The sequence below is a fragment of the Asparagus officinalis genome, chromosome 1, assembly GCF_001876935.1.
Source record: "Asparagus officinalis chromosome 1, Aspof.V1, whole genome shotgun sequence".
NCBI classification, from domain to species: domain Eukaryota; kingdom Viridiplantae; phylum Streptophyta; class Magnoliopsida; order Asparagales; family Asparagaceae; genus Asparagus; species Asparagus officinalis.
This window is the reverse complement of record NC_033794.1, coordinates 10,338,373-10,363,142: the sequence shown is the minus strand read 5'-3', so window position 1 is coordinate 10,363,142 and position 24,770 is coordinate 10,338,373. Positions and strand designations below refer to the sequence as shown.

Genomic DNA, 24,770 nt, shown 5'->3' with positions numbered 1-24,770 from the left:
TGATGGCGGCGGCGGTTTCTTTGTTTGGACGAGAAGCGGGAGGGGGAGTGAGGGTGTTGAGGTCATTTTTGGTGTTTGGTTTTGAATTTGGTGGGAAGGAGGGGGAAGGGAATTTATAGTGGGCAGCAGGGAGCAAGTGAGGATTAGGGCCCGTTTGGAAAAAAAATTTTACCATGAAAATAAAGGAAAGCTGTCACAGTTGTCAGAACTGTGGCAGCTTTCCACCCAAAACGCCTCTTTTAGAGACGTTTTGGAGGAAAGCTGTCACAGTTGTCAGAACTGTGACAGCTTTCCACCCAAAACGCCTCTTTTAGAGGCGTTTTGGGTGGAAAGCTGCCACAGTTCTGACAACTGTGGCAGTTTTCCTCTTCTTTTCATCCCAAAAAACTAACAACAAACGGCCCCTATACGGTGACCCCTATTTACTAGTAGTAATTTTTTATTTATTTGTTCGTTTTTGTTTTTGTTTTTTTACATATAAGCCTATTTACCAGTAGTTGGAGCACTATATGCGAGAAATTTCTTGAATAAACTTCGTGAGATTAACCATGCCACGATGTGACGCGTATTACTTTTGTTAGGACACTAACCAAGATCCATGGCTACCATGGATCGACATCATGTATTTCATAACTGATCTTAGGATTTTAAAATTTTATCTGTTTATATACATCCAAATATAAGCGGTTATTGATGCCACTGCATATTAATCCAGCAGACGCAAATTACTTGATGGTTACCTGAGAACTAAATAAAAAAGCATGCTGTTAAACTTAATAAGACCTAACCTCAGCCCATTTCGTAACTCGTAGTGATCTTTCTTAATGGTCCCTGAAGATGAAGATTGCCTTCTCTTGCAAACACATAAGAAAAGCAAATAATGATATTAATATCAATTTGATAAAACATTTTCATAAGAACGATTGTATGTCATTGTCTATGTTCGTCCGCGGCTACGTCACGAGAATCCGAAACGGGTGGCGGAGGGAGATCCCAAATTACCAGTTGCATTTCGTGTGGGGCCCTTTCTTGCCAACCTAATGATGCCGAGATGCAAGAGGACACGTTCATCCACCTCTCCTCTTCATTTTGATCCACACATAAAATGTATTTTTTAGTGATCATAATACAAATTATTGTCCTAGTAGTACAGTTAACATCACTAAGTTATGTTAATTGCATAGATTAATGAAACATAAACATGCTAAGTAGAAAGAACAAGAAGTGAAACATCACATGTTGGTGAATAGGGGAGTTATGTGATTGAAATGGGCCCCCACAATGCAGATTTGCAGACAAAACATTCATCATTCGATGATGAACGTCACGCTTTGTCTTGAATAAAAAGTTTTGAAAAATATAGTTAAGGAATATATATGATGAATTATGTATAAAATTAATTATAATCATCTCCAATATAATCTTGTACTTTCAAATAAGAAGCTAATAAGAGGATCAAAATTGTTTAGAAATTAGAATATAGCTTTTATTTATTTTTATTATTATTATTTTTCGCTAGTTTTTGTTTCGAATTTATCTTCCAAAAGATACTTATCAATGGTGTAGAACTTTTTCTAAATTCACTAGTTTAAAATTAGCTATTTCACCTGTCCATCTCATCTTACCTTTTTATTGACTTTGATGTTTTTAGAGGCCTATTATCTTCTCAATCATATCCATACTTTGTCGTGTTTGATTTTTAATCAGTTGGATAATTTGTCACGATTCTGAAAGATTCTTAAGTTAAGTAACACGCTTTTTTGCTGGAATTACCCAATTGCCATTCTTCTCTTGAGTCATTGTTGCCGTAGATAAGAAGCTTTGGTTGCAAGAAATACTAGAAAGCTTTTACTATAAATTAAAATAAGAGTAAAATGTAAAATATTGCGGGTTTTTATGCAAGTATAATGCCACATTAAAAAAAAGTTGTGCATATAATGACTTTATTTCTAAAGTAAAAGTTGGGATCACTAGTTAACAGTTAAGAATTTGAATTAGATATACAGAAGAAATCATAATGAAAAATAGAAAATTGAAGACCAATGCCTACTAATTAAAGATTTATGATCAAATAGATCATCAAACTCTGATTATTAAGTTCTATCTAACTCCTTAATCTAGCTCTCTCTAACTTACAATTAATCTCATTAGAAACTTTAATTCACTAACTTAGAGATGCACCATATACCACAGGTCCATATACCTGCTAATTTATGAGCTGTTGAGAAAAATGACTTAAGCCATCGGGCAGAAAGAAATTGATACTTATATAAACTTAACTTTATAGTTAAAGCTGATAGGTGCATAATTTTTTAATAGAATGAAATATTATCCAATAAATAATATTCAATAGATCAACCGATTTTGGGAACCGCAGATGACTCGAATGGTTGGGAGGTTTCAATATGGCTCTCAAGTAGATGTGGAAACGAACCTAATCAAATCGAATACCGTGGTGCTCATATTCGTGTGTTCAGCTAGTTTCCGAATTCGAATTTGAATTCGAATTCCTTGTAAAATAAGAAAAGTGTTCAAAATCAATTCGTTAATTAGAAGAATATTTGTTAAATATTCACCAATATCTCACTAGCACTCTTGGTATGTTATAAGATTATTGAACATGAGATCTTGAGTTTAAACCCTATTTTAAAAGTCTTTTCTTATTTATTTTTTACAGTGTTTTACTTAATTGGTATTATGATATTTCACTATAAGAATTATTGTACTGTATGTTTATAAATTATTAATATAATACTTGTGAATAGCAATGCTTATAATATTTTGCACACATAAAAGACACTACAATGCATTAATATAGAAGTAGAAAATTATAAATAAATATTTAATAATTAGACAAATCGGATATACTCACAGCCAAATTTTATTTATTTAAGAACCGCATACTAAAAAATATTCATTTACTATTAAATAAACTATTAAATTGAATATAACTGAATATTTAAAGAATAATAAATAAATTATTTATTAATTATTTGGTCCGTTTCCAATCCTACTCCCAAGATCTTTAGATTAAAAAAAACCAACCGATGTTAAAAATATATATATAATAATAATAACAACAACAATATCAATCACCACAACTAACAAAGGGTACATAAAATTTACTTTAAGGGGCTGTTTGGTTCGTTTCCTTGATATAGGGAAATGCAATTCCATGTAAAGAAATATAAGTTTTGAGTTTTCCAAACTTTTCCAGAAAATAGATTGTTTTGCTTTGGTTCGCACATAAAAAATGATGAGAAACCAATGTATTTATTTTTCTTGTGTTTGGTTCGCATAGAAAAAAAAGAAAAACTTTTGTAAACAAAACAAAGAAGGAAAAAAATCTGACGTGACAAAGTTTTCATCAATTTTACTTGGTTGGGGAAGGAAATCGGAGAGGAAAAAAATCTGACGTGACAAAGTTTTCATCAATTTTACTTGGTTGGGGAAGGAAATCGGAGAGGGAAACAAATCTGAGTTGGCGGCGATTTCAGCAGAGTTTCCCTCTTCCATCCGAGCGAACCAAAGCGGCACAAAGAAATGGACGGAAATAAAAAAACTGACGTGGAGGGCTAAAAATCTAACGTGGAGGGGTTTTCTGAGTTTTCCACCCCTTATAATAGCGAACCAAACAGCCCCTAAAAAAACAAAAGGTAAGCTTAGTTACACTGAACACCCTATTGTTTCACCTATCTTGCACATGTATACCCTTAGTAGTATTTGGTTGCACTTAAATTTCCTAAAGTTTCTAAAAATTTCATTTTATTATATGCCAACACAAGAATTTCTGCTGAAAATGCTCATGGGACACTAACATGCTATTTTTAGGACATTTTAACCGCTAATTTTCTTAAAATTACTGTTTAACATGCCAAATCCTATTCTAAGATAGAATTAGAATATGTTTAAAATATGATTTTTATAGGTGTACCAGTAGATTTAATTAAAAAAAAATAGGGTTAAGATATTCTAAACATAACATTTGAGTGTCCCACAAAAAGTTTCCGGGGAAATTCTCATGTTTGCACAACAAAGGATACTAAAGTGCAACTTTTAAAAACCTTAGGGTACTAAAGTGCAACCATATACAAATGGGGGCGTATATCTGCTAAGTAGGCGAAACTATAGGGTATTTCAGTGCAATTAAGCCGACAAATAACTCCCAAGATCAGTAATGTAACTAATGAGTGGCAATTTCGTCATCTACCAACAGCGCGGTCCTCCGGCTTATAATTTCTTGGGATTCGTCAGACGACCGAAGAACAAGAGGGAAAAGAGGAAAACAAGAGAGAAACAAAGAATATCTCTTCCGTGCTGCGATTTTCTTTTTCTTTCCTTTTCTCCTATTTTCTTTTTAGTTAGATCTGAGAATTAAATTCCAAGAAAGCGTCGGCTGAAGGCGATTTCTAAGGGGGTAAAAAGAAAGAGGAGGACAGCTTTGTGCTTTTCCTTCGAATTTCCGAGCTCCGATCGGAATTGTTGCAGCTTTTTTGAGTCTGTTAGGTAAATTCTTGATCTTCCAGCTTAATATCTAATTTTTATTTAATTATGAAGACCGTAGCTTTAATCTTTACTCTAATGGCTTTCGTGCTCAAATTGATTAACTTAAAATAAAGGTTATCAATTTTTAAAGTGGAAATAACTAAACTAAACTCTTACGGATCCAGACCTTCTATGTTTTAGGTAATTATTGTTAGTAAGTGTTCTGGATTTGAAAAAAAAGGTTAATTTTTAGTTAATTAATGTTTGTGATCTTTTATTCAAAGTGAGAATCTGGAGTTTTAAGTTATGAATCATATCGTTCCGTAGTTTATTTGCTAGAAATTTGTAAATTTTCTTCGAACTCTTTTGGGGGCTTAATTCGGAGCTCCATAGCTGGCTCATTTTGATTGAAGGAAAATGCTTAGATAAGGAAGATAAGGGTAATGGCTACTTGTAATCATTCATGTTTTGATGAAAAGGAAGTTCTATTTATTTGCATTTCTAGCTCGTATTGGTTAAAAAAAAATTAAATCAAGTGATGTTGTCTGCTTTTTGCCCTTCAAAATCTTACCTTAAATCAGTGTTTCTGTTAATCTTTCAGTTGTATCGTAAGGACCATACTTTTGAATTGTTAATCATATAATGAACTTATTTCAATTTTCTGCTGGTTGCAGTTTACTGGGGGAATTCACAAGAATCGACTTGTTAATTAACTCCAAGTCTTGGAGTTCTATCTTATTTATCTGAATATTCAAGATTTGAAGATAGAAAGTATGACTATTGGAAGCTTTTTGGAGAAGAAGGGTAGTGGGAAGAACATTCAGATTCAAGAAGAAAATGCTCCCTTGCTACCCACCAAGCAAGAGGTTGGTGAAGGGTTTAGCGAGTTTAATGGAGCTTCTTTTGGTGGGGCAGTATTCAATCTATCTACAACCATTGTTGGAGCTGGAATAATGTCTTTGCCTGCCACTATGAAAGTCCTAGGATTGGTGCCCGGGATTCTTATGATTGTCTTCATGGCCTTCCTTACTGAATCTTCAATTGAGATGTTGATGAGGTTTAGCCGAGCAGGGAAGACTGTTTCTTATGGAGGAGTCATGGGAGATGCCTTTGGAAGAATTGGAAAGATGTTACTTCAGATTTGTGTTGTTGTGAATAATGTTGGCGTGATGGTTGTGTATTTGATTATCATCGGTATGATACCTCTTGCAATCATTCTTTCTTTATCTCACTTGCTTATTTTGCCCGGGATTATTACCTCATTTTTTCCTTTTTTTATTTTTTGTTTTTTGTTTTTTTTCTCCCTTATTTGTTTCCACCCAACTTGTTTCCATTTTGATTGTCTAACTGTGAGTTCTTCTTTGAACTGAATGAATAGGCTTCGTTCCAACCCTAACTTTGGCATATAGGGTCCCTGTTTGTTATTGTTGTTATAACTGTGATTTTAGCAGTCTAGGAAGACTATTTAGCTGTATGATTGCATTTATGAATTGCTATTAATATCTGATTAACAGTGCTGGAGAATTGTTATGTTTAGGAAAACTTGTTAGGATTATCTCGCATGAAAATTTTTTTGTTGTCTTAATAGTTTTCTAACAAATGTTCTTAAATCTCATTGCACTAAAATGACATTGCAATTCCCGTAGCAAAATGTTTAGTTTTCTGTTTCCATCTTCATTGAAACTTTTCCTACTTTAAGGAAGTTCGAAAAGTTGCCTCAGGTTTCTTAACCGTACGAGGTCCTCCTATCTATTGCAGGTTTTATGGATGTCATCTCTTGTTAATGACTTCATTTTCTAAGAAATCGGTGCTAGAATCATAGAGGATGCATGCTAGATTGCTGCTCAGTAGTGAGTATCACCAACTTTAGTTTGAACAGCAATGATATTTTCTTCATTTTCATATTATGATGAATAAAGGCTGTTTTTGACAAATTAGTGGTGTTATGTAGTTGATTTAAGTTAGCATTTAGATGGTAACTCTTGATGGCATCCTTTCTTTTAGATGTTTTTTAAGTATTGATCTTCTTTTATCAAATAGTCTAAATGTTATGATCAATTACCTGATAAAGTGTAGACACTATTATACAACAACGTGGAATAAATCATCTAGCGACACAGAAACTAGGAGTGTGCGTCGCATTAGAAGTTTTTTATTTTATTTTTATTTTTTTAACTCTTCAGTTTATTATTATTCAAGGAACATACAGCAGGCAAACATCTTCAGTCTTTTCAGATTATGTCATTTCTAAGTGTTTGCTGCTATTTTAGCATAAGGTTGTCATTCCTTTTGTGTTAGTAAACACCACTTTGTCACGAGTTTAAGCAATATTAAGCCCACACTATCTTACATATGGAGTACAACTTAGAAGACTACTCGAGGACTGTTCTTAATATAAACATGTTACAGTGGGATTTGAACCCCAAAGTTTCTTATTCCTTAGTGGTCTGATACCATGTTATCGATGTTCCAAAAGATTGTGACATGGGTTGCTGGCTGTCTTCTCTTACATATCTTGTGAACTTCTTATTACATCTTGCCAACATATGTTAACAACTAGATTCTTTTGTTGCCAGGTGATGTCCTTTCGGGAACAAATTCAGAAGGCATTCATCATTCTGGGGTCTTAGAAGGATGGTTTGGAGAGCACTGGTGGAATGGACGATTTATTGTTCTTCTTCTCACGACCCTTTTCGTGTTTTCTCCATTGGCATGCTTCAAGCGTGTAGGTTAGTGTCTTTCAGAAAATAATGATTTTTAATCTTCAGGATAATTTAGGTTCTGAGAGGACTTAAGAGGTTCCTTTGTGCAGATTCTTTGAAGTATACGTCTGCCTTGTCAGTTGCGCTAGCAGTGGTTTTTGTCATAGTTACTGCTGGTATAGCTGTTACGAAGTTGGTGAATGGAAGCATTTCAATGCCCAAATTGTTCCCTGATATTCCTGATTTGGCATCTGTTTGGTCACTCTTCACGGTGGTTCCTATTCTTGTCACTGCATATATCTGCCATTACAATGGTATGCATATACTAGAAAAGTTTAACCTCTACTTCGGGTCGAACATGATAACACTACAGTAAATTATTATCTTTTTACCTCCTAGAAAACTTTTGTTATAGGGAATATCATTGTGCAGAATTGCAGTAGGTCTGTCTTTTTCTCTCTTTTTTTTAAATATTTTATTTGTGTGGCTTATTTTGGAGAAACCCTAGGAATTAGTTTTTTCAGAATGGTAGGAGAGTCTTGAAAATGTATTGGGTCATGAGATTGGCAATTTTCCAACATAATATAGATTCTGTGAACTTTGCATTCACATCATCTAAGTTCGAAGACATTTCTTTCTCAAATTGCCCGCTCTTATGACCAAGTAACCCCTAAAACCTCAACTCATGGTGCTATAAGTTCAAATAATGGAATATGCCATGAAGTCTTAATGTGAACCTTGGAAATCCTAAGAAAGGCTAAATATGAATATTATCTGTGAGAAGAGGAACATTAGGTTACATTTATATCATTTTCATTTTAAACGTGAATATATTGCTTTTATCTATCCCAAGGATCTAAATTTAGTCTACTTTTGTGTAGACTCGCATAACCACTTCTGGATTCTTCGTTTTGTAATCTGTGTGCTGTTTCATTCTCATTCTAGGAAAAACAAGTAGTTAGCGTGATAAAAATCAAATAAATTATTCTTGTAAATGTGCAGTACATACCATCGATAATGAACTTGAAGACTCATCTCAAATCAAGCCTATCGTACAAGCCTCTTTACTGCTATGCTCTATCGTCTACATTGCCACGAGCTTCTTTGGTTTCCTCCTCTTTGGCGAATCCACACTTCACGATGTGCTTGCCAACTTCGATGCCAATCTTGGAATCCCTTACAGCTCTCTTTTTAATGATATTGTTCGAGTGAGCTATGCTTTCCACCTTATGTTGGTGTTCCCTATAATCTTCCATGCGCTAAGGCTCAACCTGGACAACCTCCTTTTTCCAACAGCAAGAGCTTTGTCTTCAGACAACTTGAGGTTCTCCTCAATCACTGTTGCACTGCTATCAGTTATCTTCTTAGCTGCAAATTTCATTCCTAGCATTTGGGATGCCTTCCAATTTACTGGTGCAACTGCTGCAGTTTGTATCGGTTTCATCTTTCCTGCTGCTATTACATTAAGGTAAGAGTTTGAAATATTTTTCTTGGTTTAAAGTTTTGAATTACTTGGATTATCGTTTTAACCTTTTGTTTTCGGTTGTTTCAGGGATTCTCATGGCATAGCGACAAGATGGGATAAGATTTTATCGGTTTTTATGATTGTCCTTGCTGTGCTATCAAATGCAGTTGCGATATACAGTGATGCTGTATCTCTTTTCAACAATAACACCTCGCCTCAGGCCTGAGCTTCTGTGGCCTACATTTTAGTGGAGGTAATATATTGGCAAAGCTGTTTAAGTGTAGAAACTGTGTTGTGATGATTCTGTAATAAATCCATTTATCAACCGTAGTTGATATGATGCATCAAGCGTGTATTGTGATATAGATGATATATATCTCTGTATCAAAATATTTGTATGGGTGAGACTGATGCAAGATTTCTTATTTGGTGGAAAGCTGTGTATAATTGCACATAAATATTCCAGATTGTATGTGCGCGTCTGCATATGTGAATGTAGGAGTAGTGGTATTTTTCTTTATCTTAATACATTTGTCTATGCGTCTCCTATCCTTTTTTTTAGGTACTTCCCTTCTCCTTTGTAGTCTTCATTGGGTGTACATTCTATTAGAATGTCTCATACTGTGCAGGGTGGTCACTCGTCTTTTTCTGGTACAATTTCTTTGTCTATTCTCTTTCTCAAAGAGAGCAGGGGAAAAAAAGGTAATGGTTAAATATGGTTCAGCTAAAATTATAATTGAAAATGAGAAATATTTCTTAACGTATACTACTTCAGACACATGACAACTATCATTGTCTTATATCCTTGTGATATAAAACATTTATGAGATAGTTGTCCAGGATGTTTACGACGTGTATAAAACCGAATTTTGCGCATTTGAGGGGGTGGGGGGGGGGGGGGGGAGCTTGAGGTATAGTACTGCCACCTCTCACCTTCAAACCCCCTCCCCCCACCCCACCCACCCACCACCAAAAACCTTACCAAAAAAAGGCTCGGATCTCACCATAGGGTGCGTTGTTATGATAAAAAGTGCACTCCTCTTTTTCTGGTACACTTTCTTTGTCTATTCTTTTTCTCAAAGGTAATGGCTAAACGTGGTTCTGTTCAGCTAAAATTATAATTGAAAATGACAAATATTTCTTAGCGTATACGACTTCAGACGCATCTCATTGTCTTTATCCTTGTGATATAAAACATTTCTGAGATAGTTGTCCAGGATGTTTAAGACGGGTATAAAACCTGAATTATTGCGCAATTGAATTGTTAATCTGTTTATTTCAACATATGATAGGATTTAAACCTAAGCTTCTCTTATACCATGTATACTTTCTTTCAATACCTCAAAACTGAATTTACAATCGGAATTGAATGTTGTCAGCTTACATTCCAACAATTATATAATTCAGATTTTGCATCCCATGCTGTAATTATCTAAATTTTTTAGCAATAGGTCATATTAAAGAAACTTCAATACATAAAAACAATTTCGTAAAGCCAACATGGTAACAGCAATTCCAATTCTAGCGAGAGAGAGACTCCAGAAAGTTTATGTGACGAGGCCCCAAAAGTAAATCATCACAAAGACAACACTGAGTTTTCTTAAGCCTGAAGTTACACAGTGAAAAGTAAGAGTTGCCATTGACAAGCTCGACATAATACCGAGTACCAAGCGGACAGATTCAAGTAAACAAATGATATGTAACAAATTAATTGCACATGATCAGACGTCTGGATGTTCATTGTGACAAGCAGTTCAAGTGAAATTCTGTCGAGCGAGAAGAGAATTGTAATACTAAGTAGTTAGCAAGTAATGTGTCGCAAAACATCTAAGAAAGTAACATCAAAACTGCCGAATCTGGATAAAGAATTACAGGGAAAGCTTACAAGCTCAAGGGATTTAAACTCCCAGTAGGATTCATTGTACTTCCATTGGACATACAGTATAAATCCTTGGAAACTCCAAAGAGCGCTTCCACGTAAGTTCATGAAAAATACGGTAAAAACTTATCGAACTATTTGGACTGAGCCCTGGTCACTGACTTTGATTTGTACCGGCATCAAGTTGTGCTCTCCACACTTTTGTAGCACATTGCTTTTTTCGGTTTTGCCTTCTGCTGCTTGGCAATGGATGAATATATCTACTGCCTAGTGAGTACAAAAATACACTCATGGGCAGGTGACCCGGCTTACAAAGAAAAATAATAATAACTTACAACATGCCAATTCAATAAAAGAATAAATAGTATACATATGGACCTCTAGAAGAATACTTTATTGACTATATGATATAAAGTTTAGCTGAGATATACAATTACTCCCATGAGGCTTCTTCTTCAGTTTTTGGTTTACTTTTGGGGCGACCGCTCTTTTTTGCGGTTTTACTGGACAGAAGCTTCAACCCATTCTCCAGTGTGACCTTCTTGGGGTCCATGTTCTGCAAATCATAATTAAGAAGCAAAACTTCAGTCCAAAAATGAGGACTTATAATGCACAAAGATGTATGCAGGGAAATTGTTTACGCAAGGAAAGCTAAGACTCAGTCTTGGTATATATTGACACAGAAATTATTGTTGGCAGACACCAGAATTGCTTTAGACTTTTAGTGCTCCAAATATTCGAAGATAACATCAGCAGAAAACAAATATGCAAATTAGGTTTTGATACTCATCATAGAGTTTGGGAAGAGATACTTTGCAAGATAAACGGAATAGAACATATTTCCATTTCTATGGAAGTTAGAATATAAAATTATAACCAATCAACCCCCATCACAACTTCAGAGTTTTGGTGTAGTGACATGGGCCTTTAAGATAGTAACCCAATTTATAGTCTTACTGACCACGAATTTCTAATAGATTTAAAATAAAAAAAATTGATACCACTATGTGACTTTAGGTTTCTGCCCATAGAAGGGCCCTCAACCTGCAAGGGCATGTCGGAATCTAAAATTATAACTCTCAACCATCCACAACTTCGGAGTTTCGGTGTAGTGGCAAGGTAACTAAGAGAAGTTACTCATAAAACAGAGAGATTTGTACTTATGGAGACCACATTCTTCATTGACCAACAAATGATTACTATACATACACTGGTACTTGATTAAGTTTCCAACTCTAATTAAAATTACTGTTAGGATCCTTAACTGAACTAGGATGTATTTAGACTCTACAAATTTAAGACGTTGGAGAATCTTTATTTAAATCATCATTTATCGTCGCAAAAGGAATTATTGAGATCTTGGGTGAGAACTTCTTGTAGAAGGTAGCTAGGCCAATGAGGGAAGTTTTTGTAAGTTAAATGAGATGGCAGATAGTCTTCATTGACATACTCGTCTTTATTATCATAATCTCTCTTTAAATGGACATAGCCCTCTTAAGATGAACACCTAAAAGATTGTTTGTTCTCCTTTTTTATTTCTTTTACTTAGATATATTTTCTCAAGCATTTTGTTGCTTTAGATCTTTAATGCAATTTTCTGCAACAATTTATAACCAATTGTAGGTAAAAACTTGAAGAAAATCAGGGTACACACATTTGACTCAAAAATACAGAATTAATTATTATCTACTTTATGAAGATAAGAAAATCATATGCATCATTATTCCCACTGTGTAGTATTTTTCTCCTTGCAAACTTATTTTGTATTTACAATCTATAACTTGTAGTGCTGTTTCATTCAACTGAGTGCCTCTGGATATTCCTAACTAGGCAATGAACTTCATCATGCCAACCCTTCTCAGGTGAATTTAGTGATAAAACTAGAAAAACCCAAACATGGTACTCATAGAAATTTCTATCAAATCACGATTAATCGACTTTTCATCCATTCAACAAGAAAACAGCTCTGAAGATTGACAAACCTTTGGCACTGGGGCAACAGTTCGTCGGTGTTTAACTGAAAATCCAGATTTCGAATGTCTCAAAATAACAGGATGTTGATCATCTGGATGCTTACCCTATATATATATTTTTTAAATAACATATAGAGATTGCAGTTAGGAAACATTAGCGAAAGAATTTATAATTCCATATTAAACTAAATAAAAATTTGGAAAAAGAAATATACCAAGGTTACAGGATACTGCAGCAGCTCAATAGCATCCTCCAAATTAACTGAATCTATATCTTTCACCTGAAGTATATGATAAGCATTACCCTCTAAGACGTGACAGATGATAAATGAAAATGAGTAAAAAAAAGTGTAGTTTCAGAGGATAATAAAAATAAAGTACTGAGGACAGAAAAAACACAGAATTTATAGGAAAAGTAAACTCCTCAAATGAGAACCTATCACAAGAATAATCTTGCCCTCATATTTACTGGAGCAGATTATATTTTACTTAAATTGTTTGCACATTGAAATTTTATCATCATGGGGTAACCTCACACAAAATTTTACATTAAGGTAACATATGGATCTTCTCTAATTTGATATCTTTAAAATTCACAGCCTTTTTTTTCTTGAATATAAGGTTGGTTTTTCCCACCATCTCCCGGTACTAAGGTTTTAAATATCGGCCGACATGTCCGACATGTCGGCCGACATATCGGTTTGAGGGCTTGACCGACACGACATGGACGTTTTCAACTCGTATGTCGATTTTCAGGGCCAAATCAGAAATATCAGGGTCATATCGGGCATATCGGTCTATTTTTTAGCTTTGAAAAATCGGCCGATATAGTACTTTTTTTAAGATCTGTTTTTTGTTATCAGGTTTGTTTTTTGTTATCAGGTTTGTTTTTTGTTATCAGGTTTGGGTTTAGTGATAAATAACCAAACTCGTTTGACCCGTTCTCATGTTTAAGGGTTTCTTATGAACCCGATAGAAAGAATTTATGAACCCAAATCCATATATTATTTACTTTTTTTTATATGTTTAGTCTATAGAATTTATAAAATATGCTTATATTGAATTTATGAATGCTTAGATTACATTTAGGACATGATATTATACATATGCGTACTACCCGATATGACAATCCGATATTTAGTCAATGTCCCCCGATATATCCCCGATTTTCGCTATCCGACATGGATTTCAGCCATCCTACATAAACCCGACATCCGACATTTAAAACCTTGCCCGGTACAGGAGGAAAAGTTCGTCTCATGTTAGTTTGCCAAGCTTCAAGTGTGACCTCATTGTCATCCATTGCTTTTGACTTTTTTTATAATTTTTTAATATCGCTACATTTTAATTCAGTTAATAGTCTATATCAATGTTACCGGGTAAACCCATTGGATCACCATAATAAATACAAACATATCTTGCCTGAACAACCCTCAGAAGAAACAACTGCTTAGTAAAGAAAAAATAGTTTTGAGTACAAGTTATAAAAATCTTAAGAGCAACTTCTATTTGTTGAATAGGCGGGCTAACTGTATTTCGAATATCACATAATACCACATAGGAGAGAAACAGGAAGTGAATAAAATCATCTATTTTATTGCATCCTGAAAAACCCCTCAACTGGCTAATCAAATCTCTGTAGAAGCAGTAAAATTTTAAGTCTGCATAGTATCAAAAACGACCAAAACCTTAGATCTGTCTTTGACATTGATACGAGTTGCCATGCGAGCACCCTTTGGTCGCGGAATTACCAAAATGTGGGTTGAGAAGAAGACAACTAAAACACAAGACAATTCAGTATGGCGAAGAAAAATACATTCTTCTAGATTATGAAGAACAAAAGATTACAATCTCTCACTCACAATCTCACTAGAATCGAGAATAACTTCTCAATCCTCTCTAAACCCTAATACAAAGATTAGAATCTCTCTGATCTAAGATCTCTAAAATGATCATAAACTTATCATCACAATCTAAACCCTAATCCTTTTGATTAGGATCTCACTTAGACTTAAAACCCTTTAGATCTACATCTTAGTCTCTCATTCTTTTCTCTCTGATTTAAGAAGATGAAAACTGATGTTTAGAAACCCTAAACAACCCTTTATATAAGTGTACAAACGTGAATGGCAATCTGGTAATTAACCAGACCAAACCCCAACAGGAATTCGTGCAAACAGAAACCCAAACGAATCAGGAAACCTTCGATGAGTCGACTCATGAACAGCTATGAGTCGACTCATGACCTTATATGAGTCGACTCATAACTGATGAGTCGACTGGTCAGAGCTAAATTGCTAACAGGGCTTGATTTCTTGAGTCGACTTATGACAGGCATGAGTCGACTCAACCTGATGAGTCGACTCATGTACATGTATGAGTCGACTCATGAGCTAAAAATTGGATTCTTTGAATTTGCTGCTCGTCGTCTCGTTTCACGCTTCCACTTACGTTCCACTGTACTGTTTTACACCCCTATTACGCTCTATCATGTGCTCCGCCGTATCGCTTCACACCACTATGCTCAAGATATCATGAGAATCACCTATCCTCAAGCTCCCATGAGGATCGCTAAGCTCCCGAAGCAGAGGAGAAGATACACACGTATCAGACATATAGTGTAGATTCAATGTGTTAAACACCTTGTCAGATAACCCAGTAGGTATAATGATTGCATGTTCGGTTAAGACACGAAGCAAGTGACTTTCATGATGAGCAGTGGTCCATCTGAGGAGTTACTATACAGTGGGTAGTTCAGGTCCATATCTAGTGGTACAGATCCGAGCCAACCTGGTAGAAGCACTAATCAATCTTGAAAGAGGGGTAAAATCTTTCTACCTATCTATGCACATCAACTTAGTACAATAATGGTCATCAAATGAACTTCTGAAAGAAACAAGCTGTTATAATCCTATAAAGTGGTTCTGAAAATAAATAAAAAAAAGAACCGCTAGACTTTATCCATAATGCTGATTCAGAAGTATATAGTCCAAAGGGTATGTGTCTATACAGTACACAGCCATCAATATGTTGCTAGACAAGAGAGGAATATGGATTACAAGATATATCAAAAGTACACATGATCTGGAGATATAAGCTTACAAGTTCAAAAAAGTTTCTTGAAAGAATGTATGAACCATTAACACATGAACATTTGTCAATAATAAGTAGAAGAATACCTCAGCAAGAGAAGATCTTTTGGGCGAGTAACCTTTCCTATCTTCTCCTAGCTGGACATAGTATCCATATGGACCCTTCTTCAAGAAAATCTACAAAGGAACATAAGGCAATTATTTCTGATATTCTAAATAAATGGAAACGATAACCAATTAAGTATCATCTTGACTACAATGCGAATATGAAGGTTTGTTAAAATAACCTTCTCATCAGAACCAGGGCTGTTGCCTAAGATTCTTGGTGGAAAAGACTTCTCTAGCTTCTCAGAAGGAACATCTTCATCTTCTTCGCTGTATATTGTCATTGCAGTGTGCCTGTAATCTCATTGGTAATTAGGCTGTTGAACTAAAGAAGACAGGCAAAACATTGTAAGGAAAAGGAGATAAAATCTTGCATAATTTGAGAAAATATATTATTATGAACATACCATAGGTATCACAAATGATATCTATATATACAGACACCTATTAGGTAAATACGGGTCAACGTCAAGGAAATTACTTTCTAAATGATTGGAAATCTCATATTTAGACAGGAAATTCCACCATGAAAGGGACCCCTTCAAAGCCTTTACAACTTACTTTAGGTTCAGCGTTCATGTAGAGAATAATTCTGGTGCTAATTGGTTAGTTGCCATGGAGTCACATCCTAGGAACCAGGTGAACGCAACTGAAATTGTAAGAGGGGAATGTGCATAAAAGGTAAAAAGAGACGTGGATATTGCAAAAAATAATGGTTGTAATATCATCCTAACACGGTACTCATTATGGCAGTTAGAAACCTAAAAATTTATGATATGTGTAAGTGAATAATTGAAGTTCCCGTGCGTGCAGTTTTTAGTCACTCGATTATGCAGATAAAAGAACATATGACCAATTGGCTGCACATAAAAGCTGCTCTGGATCAGCCAGCCAGTTGAAATGGCTCTCCCTTTATAGTAGTAGAGATGAAAAATTGGAAGCTTCATAAATAGATACTTGAAAATGGGGGGAAAACATAAGTTACTACTAAAGAAACAAGTAAAGGTACTCACTTGCATTTAGGGTATTCATCACAACCAATAAAATATCCAGAACCAAACCTACTAACTTTAAATCTCAAAGTGCCAACCGAACAACTGCAGAATTTGAGACAAAAAATTGTGATTAGTATGTTTCCTAATTGAAATATTACATAACAATAAAGCACAATACACTTTCCACAAATTAATGTTCAACGAGCAACATGTGAATGTGTTTTATTTTAAGAGCAGAAACTGCCCTTGTTAATGACAGAATAATCAAAAGAATGACTTAATTGATTATTATATGCAAACAGTAGCAAGGTCAGAGAAGAGGACAGTATAGGGGGTATTTGGCAATTCGAAAGTGAATTGAAAATGCATAACTTACTTTTTGTTTCAAATAACTTTCACATCCACGTTAGCACGCATGTGAAATACATTTTATGTTTGAGAAACAAAACTATTGTTGAAAGTGCAATGTGAAGATGATATGGAAAAGTAGGATTAATTAGTAAATGTAGTTAAAATCATTTAATTAAAATTGGTTACCATTTTGGTCACTTTCATGTTGACTTCAACACGTTTTTAGAGGAAGTCAAAATTGCATTAAATCGTATGTGGCAATTTTCTTGCAGTTCACTTTAGTAACCACTTGCATGAAAAAAAAAAAACTAAAATGTTAAAAACAAGTCACTTTCTCACTTCCATCCTTCACTTGCATGCAAACAAACACCACCATAGTGTCAGCCAAATTTTAAAAACACAAAAGCGTCTATCTCAGAATAATGAAAGATGCCGAGCAATAATAGGTCAAATAAGTCCTGCATTCATCAAAATGACTAATGAGAAAATACCTTGGACAGACCCTACTATCACTGTCCATCCCAGCAAACAAGTAGTGATCAAATCTTTTCTCTAACATCTTCTCTACCTATGAGACAAATAAGAAAACACATTAATTTTCATTGTAGAGAACAATGAACATAAGAACTGGTTTATAGAGAAAACTGAGATATAATTGATTATAAATGGCACTGTTATCAAATCACTACCTGGCGAATTTCTGTATTGCTTGCAAGATCGCAATACTTGCTAAACCGTGACCAGTAATCTTTAAGAAGACCCTTCCATTCCGTTTCTCCAGCAGAGACATTATCAAGCTAAGAAAGGAATGCACATGAACAAAATGCCAAAATACAAAAATAATCAAAAAGATTAAGAATAGCAATAACTGGTATATGAAGTAAACAGCTGAAAAAAATAAAAATAGAAATAGAGGTCTAATATGGTTCATAACACTGAAATGCTACCATTTTTCTTTTTATATTGTTTAACAGCAAGAAAGAAAATGAAGAGTATCCCAAACAACCACATTAGTACATTACTGCTGCATAGAGATAGAGTTTGGATGGTTAAGTTGCATATAGAGTTAAGCGGGTGGCAAACTGAAAGTGGACCTGAAAGTGTGAAAGTCACATTTTTTACAAGTGTGAAAGTGCATCAGCATGCAGAGTAAAATATAGATTTGGTTAAAAAATCTGTAAACCATCAAAGCAAAGTTGATATGGCAATATTAATTAATTAATTTAAAATTATTCTACACTTTCGGTGATATATTAACAAATCAAATACTTCTAACTAATGTTGACCCCCACTTTTAAAAGAGGGACTTAAGCACTTCTGCAGGGTAAGTGACATATGCATTAAAGCATGCTACACTTTCACCTACACTTTCAAATTTCTAAAAAACAAACATCAATTGAAAGTGAGTTCACTATCACACTAATCAATTTCACTTACATGCTAACAAATGCCCTCTAAGCCTAACCAAGTAGCTGCCAATTGAAACTACCAGATACAATCTTTCATATTGCATCAGCTATCTCGGAAAGTCTACTATCAAGAAGAACGCATAATGACATTATTGAATTCAGTAATGAATATAAAGTTAATGAAGCTACCTCATTCTCCATATCAGCGGTGAAGCTATAATCAGCAACCTCAGAGAAATGATGAGAAAGAAAAGCAGACACCTGAGGATTGAGAGTATTTTCAGAACACCGCACGAAACGACAGTGCATAAATAAGAACTATAACAAAGCTCATAAACCAGGACAATCAGTGTAAATGCAAAGGTTATTTCATAAAGTTAGAATCAACTTATGAACATAATGACAACATTAAAAGATGACAGATGGACAACATAATGACATTAAGGTTACAGCTGCTTAATTGAATCCTTTCTGCAATATAGCATTGGCTATTAATTCAGATCTAGATTGAAAACAATGATGGCGCCAAAATATGACAATAGGATGTCAAACCAAACACCTATCTTCTGCCATGGTAAATACCTGACTAAGGAAATCACAAGTAAGAAAAAAGACTTGCCATGCAACCGATAAGGCTGGTAGCTGGATAGAAAAAAATGCACCCTATTCCTTGATGAAGTGTAAGCTCATGCAACCAGAGAGCAAACCCTAAAGTTATCTAAGATAAAAGATTCTAGACCATCAAGAAGCAATAAAATAAAATTGCCAAATGAAATTGTTACTTATCACACGTCATGCACAATTTAAAGACGAAAAATATTTTAGCATATAAAATTGTTACTCTCAGCCCTCAACAATTTTTGGAGTTTTGGATAAGCGGAAGAGACTTGAAGATGATATAGAGCAACATAGGTTCAAATCCCACCAGGTATGCATTAAAGCGGATTCCAAGTTTAAAAAAAAGATAAAAATGCGCACGATAGCCCATGTTTCGGTCAGTAAGAAAAAACCTCAATCAGCGGAAACATGTTAAGAGTATAACTATAACCCTCATTTGTGCTGTGAGAGGAACTTTAAGACATAAAAATAAGATTTAAAACAAAGTTAGAAAAAAAAGAACATTGGTTTCTAACCCACAAAAAGAACATACAACATACAAGGACAAATCTATGTCTAGAAACATCATGTACGAAAACATAATATCTGCTTCGTAGAACAAATTCCTGAGCAACTCTCATATAGTAGACATCCAAACCTTCTATTGAACCAGCCATGTGAATTCCAAACCTTTTGGCTCGCAAAGTACTTTTAGACACTATCTGTAACATTATAAAGAAATTGCACGCTAAGATAGCAAAAAAGTCATGAAATACCATACGGCCGCGGAATTCAGGATGTAACACTCGACCCTTCATTGTTATGTAGTTTCTATCCTGGATACAACAAACAAATATAAATAAAAATTATTAGATCCAGCTAGAAGTTAGCTTTATCCAGAATCCAAGAAGAGTATCTCTATTGGACATAAATTTGAACAAAAAAATCATGGGACACAAACACGTAATACTTCAGAAAATATTTAACCAATATCAAGAGATTTAATTATCTGGTATTAAGAAAGAATTCTGAAACTTACCATAAAATCTACAATTAGGAAATGTTATCATTTTTATCTCAAGAAGTGCAGGGAATTTTATACATGGCATGGAAGGAAAGTTTCATAACGTCACCACTAAATAAGTTTAACTTCAACACTAAACAAGTTAACTTTGAAGAACCAAATTGTCCCCACATTGCCAACCCGAAGGAAGCACATTTAAATAAATTTTTACTGCTGTCACATACTTATCCCTTCATCACTATTTATGCTAAAAAATGCATCATTAAGAAACTTGTTAAGTTGCACTCATGAAACTAAGCGCATCTATTTAATAAATAGCAAGTTGACAATCATAGGTCTTATTTTATTTACAAATTTTCACTTTTGACAACATTTTCCAGTTTTCTTCATATTGGAACCCAAAAAACTCAAAAGGTTAGTTTTGACAAAGAGAAGTGTTCACCGAAATTAATAACATTAAAGAATCAGGCAAATAGCTTCTTTCATCTGAATGGCTAAGCTTGTTGGACCATTACTCTCGAATCAGAAAGCTCACAGCTCACTTATCAAACCATGTGATTTAGAAGTATATAATGCACGGTCCAAAGAAGAAGAAACCTTTCCTGTTTCATATGAATACCTAGAATTTTACTACCCACGAATGATGACTTTGCAATAAGATATAGTTGCATGTGAATAGCTAATTATGCCATAAACAGGTTTAGTTCAGCATATTACTCATAACATTTAATTCCCACTGTATTTCTTCAACCTTCTATATTCTTAAGAGGCTGACCTTGAGTTCAGTAAATCATACTGTGCCCACCAATCCAATTATTCTTTTAAGACACTTAGCTAAAGTATTGAGAACTTATATAAAGTAAAGTATGATATTGGCAAGACTCTAAAAAATTTTGTCCTTCGCCAAGAAAAAACGTTGGCAACTAATTTCATGACAAGGCCGCATGTGTACCATGCAATTCATAGACTCCACCCGTGGGAAGTAATGCAGAAACATCATGGGGAAACCAAATACCAAAGGAGAGTTGACAACAATATCAGACAATAACAGAATTGAGGATTTTGCATCTCTCAGTAACTAGCATTAATGGAATAAGATTGCACAGTAGTTTCATGTGGTACCTATCATATTTCTCTTCCCCTTTGGAAAGCCAAAGACAAAAGATATTTATTCTTCTGATGTATTCAGAATGGATGTGTAGTCTTGCTCTCCACGGGGTAGCAGACAAAAAAACAGAACGTTGTTACTTTAGTTCCCTTTTTATTACCTGATTCTACAGAGAACATTCTAAAGAAGTGGAAAGATAATTGAACACGACTGCATGAAATTCTAGCTATGGTTTCTACAGCTGTACTATATCCATGGGAAGATCAATTACACGAAAATGCTGAAACAAGAAAACAGTGTTCACTAATAAAACTAGAACTAATCACACAAGTCAAAGAAATGCTGAATAATAACAGCTAAGTTTGTTGAATCGGACAGATATGCTAATAAAAAATATTAGATCATGTGTAAGGAGTGCATCCGATAAGCTATGACACTTCAACAAAAAAATGAAAGCAAATATGTAATGCTAATCAAAAGGTATTAACAAGCACCTGCAACACTTTCATAATGGATGCATAGGTCGATGGTCTTCCAATTCCAAGTTCTTCCAACTTTTTGACCTAACAAATTTAGTTTTCATAAGCAAAGGAACCAAATCATGAATCCTGAATTAAGCAACTCAAGCAAAATTTGTGACAGAATATGCTAAGACGAGGATGGTATATATCTAAAGATACAACAGCATATAGCAAACTCAATAATGAAATTGAAGAACACTTACCAATGCTCCCTCAGAATATCGTGGTGGTGGTTTAGTATAGTGCTGTTGGAGATCCACTTCGACAAATGATAGTGAATCCTTAGCCTATGAGAAAACAACCATAGAATAAGAAACTGCCCTTCTTTGAAGTAGTTATGAGTTAGTAACTTAGTATACCAATCTTTTGGATGGGATAAACAGGCAATAGCAAATTAATATATGAGAACCTGAATAAATGTAGAGAAAAATAGGCAGAATATAGCTAAGTCTTATAAATGGTGTGTATCCAATTCATCAATTACAAGAAGAATTCTAGAGTAGAAATTCATGATCAACAAACAATTGATGGAGAAACAAAATAAAATAGCCAAAGCATAGATGTGAAGTTCTTCTTGAGTAGCAAGTAATGCTCAAAAACCAATTTATGGAAGAAACAAAAGATAGTTAAAGCATAGATGTGAAGACTCGTAATATACCTTCAGCTTGTAGAGAACCTCAAAATCTGACTCATTATCTTCCCTTTCCTTGTCTTCACTTCCCGGACCAGTAGCTTTTCTGTCCTGGAACAATATTGCGGATAACCTTTAGAAAATTCAAGATGACAGTTGAAAGTGGATAAAGAACTACTGTATGCAACTCCAAGTACAAGTTGACTGTAAATAAGGAAAGATCAATGACCATCTACGCACCTAGTAATCTTGTTGTGAATGCTAAAATTGGTCAACCAGTAATCTCATTCAACCAAAATGGGGAACATAGGATACTATCCCATAGGCACCAAGACCAAACAAAAAACATCAATTACATATTGTCATCCTGACATTAAACAATATCCTGAGCACTACTTCCGAAACCCTCAATTTTTACGAGACTCACTTCTCTCTAAAATAAATAATGATGGTTATTGAAATTTATATCTTAGAAAATGGCAGAAAACAGGAATATGAGCTCCCATCTATTAAAATAGAGAGCAAACAAATTTCACCAACAGATGATACTGAGATTACAGGTTATGGAACAATAAGGCAGTCCCTGGAATATACAGATAGTCTTAACATGCCTCTTTGTCTAACTGGCAACAGAAAAAAAATCTGAACTTAAAGAAATATAAACAAGTTTCTATCAAGACATGATAGCTATAATCAGCAAAGACAGTACCATAAGAGAATGTATGCAGAGAAATAAACAAATGTTACAAAAATTTGGAATCACAGTGAAGGAATTTAAGAAAATTCAGTTACTATACAAAGAGCAAAAAACTCAAAAGGTTGACAGGAATCTATTATATATATTATCAATAGAGTAGCTTGGGTTATTATGTGCCAACCGTGCAACTAAATAAAGGACAAACCTCATAAACTTCTTGATATCCAGGAAACCCAACTCTAGAGGCAACTGATCGAAAAACCATGTCTCCTTCCGTGTTCCCAATATCAACTTGAACCTAAAGCACAACCAAGCAAAATCTAACAAATGTCACATGAATCTCTCCAAATAAACGACTATGGAATAGATCAATAGATGATATAAAAGATACAAAAACTAAATATGCAGAGATTGATTAAGATCGATAATAGTAAATGGATTCAAGAATGCAATAAGACATTTCTCCTAGTATCAAACCACTGGAACCATTTCTGCAGGAGCCAACTTTCAGCTGTTTTTATCTATGCACACATAAATGAATGATTCTCTCTATTTTCGAGCTAATATTCAGCTGCTTTTATCTACGCACACATTGAATGGTTCTTTTCTATTTCCCAATTGTGGTGGTTGTTGGGTGGACTCGCGACTCTCAGTTTAAACTTTTTGTAAAACATATCCAGCAGTGCGTCAAGATCTCTTAGCAATTGTTATTGAGCTTAACTTCAGCTTCTTACATCAATTTGAACCACCGGACATCATAATAGGTAGAGATGTGTGGTAAACAATAATCAATATAGGAGAATTATAATTGTGTCCAAACCATTTTTTTAAGATAAAGGTTAATTCCCAGGAACCATAATTAAAGTAAGATTCTAACTTGATCTTGTTTCTCTATAATTAAATTGGAATTCTCACCTGATGAAATTCCTATTACTTTATATATTCGAGTCAATTTGAAATTAAATGTACCTTTCGGTTATAAAAGTCAGAAGTCGATGCAGGAAAAAGATCTGGACCAAGATAAGAAATGATGCTGGTAACTTATTCTACCATGATCACGAATGGATATTGTGTAAGAGGGTCTAACTGAGGCAGCAGCTTTTTTCTTCCATAAAGAAAGAGAAGAAATATGATAGCATATAAATAACAAAGTAAATCAATGAATAAAGCTCCACTTTGTAAAAGTCTTAAGTATTTACTCCTAAAAAATGAAATAAAAAATCTGACTTCCTTCTCGAAAATACTGAAATACTGAACTAAATAGAATAATAAATAAATAAATTTTTAAGAAATTTCTTAAATTTAATAGAAACCAGAAATCCTAGAAAGATCCGAATATTTCCCAACTGAAGTAGAAAAACACTACTGTGAAGAAAAGGAAAAACTTCAGCAGTAACTCCCTTTTTTCGTATCCTTTCGGTAAAAGACAAAATAGTTTGAAAACTCTCACTTGATACTCGTACTTGGAAACTATGGACCCCATATAACCCCTTAAGGATTCAGACATATTGACAGTAAGAACATCCTCATGACAATGAAGTGCATTTGAAATACATCCTTAAAGACTTATCCAAATTTAGATAAAAGATATAAAGAAAGGAAGAGACGAACCATATTGCTGGTAGAAGGTTCCATTTGGCATGCCATTGTTCTAGTCCATATAAGCTTGTACAACTTTTGAGAGTCATCGTCCAGTATTCCCATTAATGTTTCTGGTAAAAAAATAAAAGAAGAGG

The 24,770-nt window shown here is 34.4% G+C and overlaps 2 protein-coding genes across 2 annotated transcripts in view; one reads left to right on the top strand and one right to left on the bottom strand.

Annotated features, from left to right (window-relative positions):
- LOC109849341 (sodium-coupled neutral amino acid transporter 2-like) lies at positions 4,247-9,178 on the top strand. The gene is made up of 6 exons (XM_020419163.1): positions 4,247-4,506; positions 5,160-5,679; positions 7,062-7,214; positions 7,298-7,501; positions 8,190-8,655; positions 8,740-9,178. The coding sequence occupies exons 2-6, from the start codon at positions 5,259-5,261 to the stop codon at positions 8,876-8,878; spliced, it is 1,383 nt and encodes a 460-aa protein (XP_020274752.1). The 5' UTR covers positions 4,247-4,506; positions 5,160-5,258; the 3' UTR covers positions 8,879-9,178.
- The window catches only part of LOC109849285 (DNA topoisomerase 1-like), a 20,025-nt gene continuing 5,743 nt past the window's right edge, over positions 10,489-24,770 (bottom strand). Inside the window, 15 exon segments of the mRNA XM_020419097.1 lie at positions 10,489-11,087; positions 12,514-12,609; positions 12,720-12,785; positions 15,684-15,773; positions 15,884-15,995; positions 16,715-16,798; positions 17,539-17,615; positions 17,737-17,844; positions 18,646-18,717; positions 19,830-19,889; positions 21,680-21,748; positions 21,910-21,993; positions 22,365-22,448; positions 23,240-23,332; positions 24,646-24,746. Coding sequence (XP_020274686.1) covers positions 10,965-11,087; positions 12,514-12,609; positions 12,720-12,785; positions 15,684-15,773; positions 15,884-15,995; positions 16,715-16,798; positions 17,539-17,615; positions 17,737-17,844; positions 18,646-18,717; positions 19,830-19,889; positions 21,680-21,748; positions 21,910-21,993; positions 22,365-22,448; positions 23,240-23,332; positions 24,646-24,746 — 1,319 coding nt within the window. The 3' untranslated portion in view covers positions 10,489-10,964.